Source organism: Gavialis gangeticus, unplaced genomic scaffold (assembly GCF_001723915.1).
Source record: "Gavialis gangeticus isolate Ggan-Ray unplaced genomic scaffold, GavGan_comp1, whole genome shotgun sequence".
In the NCBI taxonomy this organism is placed as follows: domain Eukaryota; kingdom Metazoa; phylum Chordata; order Crocodylia; family Gavialidae; genus Gavialis; species Gavialis gangeticus.
The window spans coordinates 67,513,846-67,517,983 of record NW_017729030.1 but is presented as its reverse complement, the minus strand read 5'-3'; the positions used below and the strand labels follow the sequence as shown (position 1 = coordinate 67,517,983).

Below are 4,138 nucleotides of genomic sequence, written 5' to 3'. Positions count from 1 at the left end.
AAGCTAAGGCAGTATGGGCTGGATGAATGGACTGTAAGATGGATAGAAAACTGGATGAAGCATCAGGCTTAGGGAGTAGTAATCAATGGCTTGATGTCTAGTTAGTAGCTGGTATCAAGTGGAGTGCCCCACGGGTTGGTTCTGGGGCTGGTTTTGTTCAATGTGTTCATCAACAACCTGGAAGATGGCACAGAGTGCATCCTCAGGAAGTTTGCAGATGACACCAAGCTGGGGGAGTAGTAGATATGCTGGAGGATAGGGCTAGGATTCAGAGTGACCTAGATAGATTGGAGGATTGGGCCAAAAGAAATCTCATGAGGTTCAACAAGGACAAATGCAAAGTCCTGCATTTAGGATGGAACAGTCCCATGCTGACTGGCTGGGGGCTGACTAGCTGGGCAGCAGCTCTGCAGAAAAGGACCTGGGGGTTACAGTGGACAATAAGCCAAATATGAGCCAGCAGTATGCCCTTGTTGGCAAGAAGACTAATGGCATACCAGGCTGCATTGGCAGGTGTGTTGCCTGTAAATCAAGGGAAGTGATTAATCCTCTCTATACAGCACTGGTTGGCCACATCTGGAGTACTCTGTTCAGTTTTGGGTCCCCCACTAGGGTGTGGACAAATTGGAGAGAGTCCAGCGGAGGGCATCCAAAATGGTGATGGGGCTGGGGGCATGACTTATGAGGAAAGACTGACTGGGCTTATGTAGTCTAGAGAAGAGAAGACTGAGAGGGGACTTAAGAGCAGCCTTCAACTACCTGAAATGGAGTTCCAAAGAGGATGGAGCTAGACTGTTCTTTCTCAGTGATGGCAGATGATAGAACAAGGAGCAACGGTCTCAAGTTGCAACAAGGAAAGTTTCGGTTAGATCTTAGGAAGAATTTTCTCACTAGGAGGGTTGTAAAACATTGGAACAGGTTACCTAGAGAGGTGGCGGAAGCTCCATCCTTGAGGGTTTTCAAAACCCGGCTAGACAAAGCTTGGGCTGGGATGATTCAGTTGGGAATGGTCCTGTTTTGAGCAGGGGGTTGGACTAGATGACCTCCTGACCGCCCCCAGAACACGTGTAAAAGTGTCTTCTGTTATTAACTCCCCCCGCTGTTACTTTTGTTCTAATACCTTTTGATAAATGCTGATTTCTTATCTGTTGGCACGTCTACACAAGTGGTTACTGCACATTTATTTAGTACTTTTATTTATTTATTTGGTATTTATAGAGGTAATATGTGTCTACTGTGTAGTCAGCATCTTGTGTTGCCCTGTAGGATTTTTATACAGTAGCATCAAATGGTACATTCCATGGTTGCTACCTCCGGATCCCCCATCCTGCCAGGTAACCTAAGCTCCTGTGTTCATCTGCCCAGATGTAAGACTCGAATCATAGCTGATTTTCAGCATGTGCTACCTGTGTTTCCACACAAGTCCCCATGATTTAGGGGGCCCTGCATTCTAGAGAACACATAGCATAAAATTTATTTCTTGTTTCAAATTATAGCTGGACACTGAAATGCATTACACTTTCTTAAAGTACCTCTGAATATTGGCTTTTCAATGAAATACTAACTTCAGAATGAATAGTAGGTTGCAAAACAAATTATGTTAAGTTGGCCTTATCTTGGAACCAATCCCACTAGTTCTCCTTTGTTTGTGCTGCAGAAGTCAAGTCTCAGAGCAACAGATGTGTCTTTGTATGATTCTTAATTTTGTAGGCTTAATACTAAATTTTATCAATGACCTAATGTTACATAATTATATCAGTAATATATGTAAAATAACAGTGCGCATTTCCAAGCTGCAAAAACTACGGCAATTGATTATTACAGTAGTCAGCAACACAAAAACTTCTATTTTGTTATATCTTTTATAATTCCTCCCCCTCCCCCATTTCTTCCCCCGCCTACTTTCTATTTAATTTTTCTCCCATGGACGTTCTACACTGATTTTTGAACAAGGCCCTACATTTGCCAAAGTTGAGCCTGGTTCCACTCATAAGAATCGTGTTGCAGGGACAGAGTCCATATTTATAAGATACACAAGTAAAATTATTGACAAGGAGTTGCAATCACTAAATATGTTTGTGCATTGTTGGAATTGTCTGAGTACATGTTGGGATATACATATACTTGTATGTATCCATATACATCAGAACATATGGATATACATCTTTGTGTATTGTTGATATGAATTGATTTGGAATGAATATGTATCATCAAGGGTGAGCTAAGATGGGTGGGTAGTTCTATGTCCTTTCAAAGTTAATCAACCAAAAAGTAGTTGTAAACTGAAGAGTGACATGGTTTGACTGAAATTTATTTGCTAATGTCTGTTCTCATGGACATTAGCCCAGGCAAAGGAACCAGATGACTAGGCTTAGCTAATATTTTGAATCCCTCTGTTTCTACCCAGGCAGAGTTAACCTGTTGGCTGATCGCACTCCTGGCTTTCAACCAAATTCATTGAAAACCAACCTGACCCCAGCATGATGAAAATATCTCAGGGCATGATTGGCACCCCTTGGTACCAGTCCTACCATTCTAGGTAAGCACCATGCAATAATGTAAGGCTCAAAAACATAATGGAGAATTTATTTTTGTCTAGTGCAGGGATTGGCAACCTTCTGCCGCTGTGGTATGCTTTTTATGACTCAGTCCTCAGTTCAGGTCACAAATATCTGCCCCTTCCCAGGGATCAGGAGATACTACAGAGTGAATAGATGAAAAAATACAGGTGCCTGGGGATGCCATCTCTTCTGTAGTGGCTGGATTGAATTGAACATAACAAGCAATAGGAGCTGGGAACACCTCTGCCTCTTGGGCCAGAGTGTGCTGCTGATTCCCTGAACCATGGAGGGCCAGATCCAATCTCCACCCAGTAAGCTGAAGTTTGCCAACCCAACACTTTCTTCTCATCCATAACAGACATCTTTCCTTCTCGGCAATAAACTCAGTCGCCTCTGGTGAACTGTCTGTCTGTGGCTAGCTGTTCTGGATAACATGCTTATTGAGTTACCATAGGTCTTACACTGCAGACTTCTTTCAATCCATATTTCCACTAACTTGAGTAGTAGTTCTGCCTGCATACAGACAAAGAGCCCTACCTACAGCCCAACAGTTATTTGAAAGAATCCCTCTGGACTTTGGATCGGGCTCTGAGGAAAGGACTGAAACAACAGTTTCTGGCTTTTATCACTATCATTAGTTCTTTACATAGCTCCCATAGGCATCTTGCACACATGCAGTAAGGTAGGCCAGTCCTCCAGCAAGACCTCTAAATTGAACTTTTGGTCCCATGCTGCTCTCCAGGCCAGTGGAGTCTCATTGACTTCAAGAAAGCTGTAGCTTAGCTCAGAGATCTGCTTTTGTGGAGTTTGCTGCAGCATCAGCACTTACATATACAACACAGGAGACAAAGAAATGAGTCAAAAGCTGTATCAGGGAAAATGAAACCAAGCAGCAAGATTTACGGGGATGCTCAGAAGTCACCACTGATGCGGTTTCAATAGTCCTTAAATTGTTTATGTGCACCCACATGAAGCAACTACCTTCATTTTACGAAGTGCCTAAATTAGAATTGCTGGGAGCTAAACTGCTTTAAAAATCTGGCTACATATCCCCAACCTATATGCAGGGACCAAGTCAAGCCCTGCTGTACCAATGAGATTTCACAGTTCAGTACAGAGACCTCATTTTATTAAGTTTCCTAAGCAAGTTACACCATCTGTCTTCTAGTCCACTATGGATGGGTAGTGCCTCTGAAATCATTGTTAGGGTGAAACCCTTTAAAATGAGTTCAACAAGCGCTTAATATTTTATAGTAAAGAAAAGAGAAGAGAAGATGCTTGCCATCCCTGAAGGACTTGCAAATGTTCTCTGCCCTGTTCCCCCTCCCTGTCAAAGCAAAAAAATCTTAAATCAAAATTAGCTGGTAAAAAGAAATAAGGAAATGATCTTGAAACCTTGGCACTATGGAAACAACCCTTGTGCGAAGCTTCAGGTGGTGATTCAATTCTGAGGAGATTTGGTGGCTGAAGCTCTGAATCCAAATTGAATCAGGAGACCAATTTAAAGATCCGAATTGATTCAAAGCTCTGTGAATCTTCAGCAAAGACTCCGTGCTGGTAAGTACTAGGGGCAGGGG

The 4,138-nt window shown here is 42.6% G+C and overlaps 1 protein-coding gene across 2 annotated transcripts in view; it reads left to right on the top strand.

Moving 5' to 3' along the window:
- The window catches only part of SHROOM3 (shroom family member 3), a 136,923-nt gene that overhangs the window by 83,310 nt on the left and 49,475 nt on the right, over window positions 1–4,138 (top strand). The window contains exons 2-3 of one of the 2 annotated variants that reach the window (XM_019522318.1): window positions 1,001–1,009; window positions 2,408–2,539. In XM_019522318.1, coding sequence (XP_019377863.1) covers window positions 2,481–2,539 — 59 coding nt within the window. In that variant the 5' untranslated portion in view covers window positions 1,001–1,009; window positions 2,408–2,480. The remainder of the gene's footprint in view (window positions 1–1,000; window positions 1,010–2,407; window positions 2,540–4,138) is intronic. The other variant, XM_019522319.1, reaches the window with a different exon arrangement.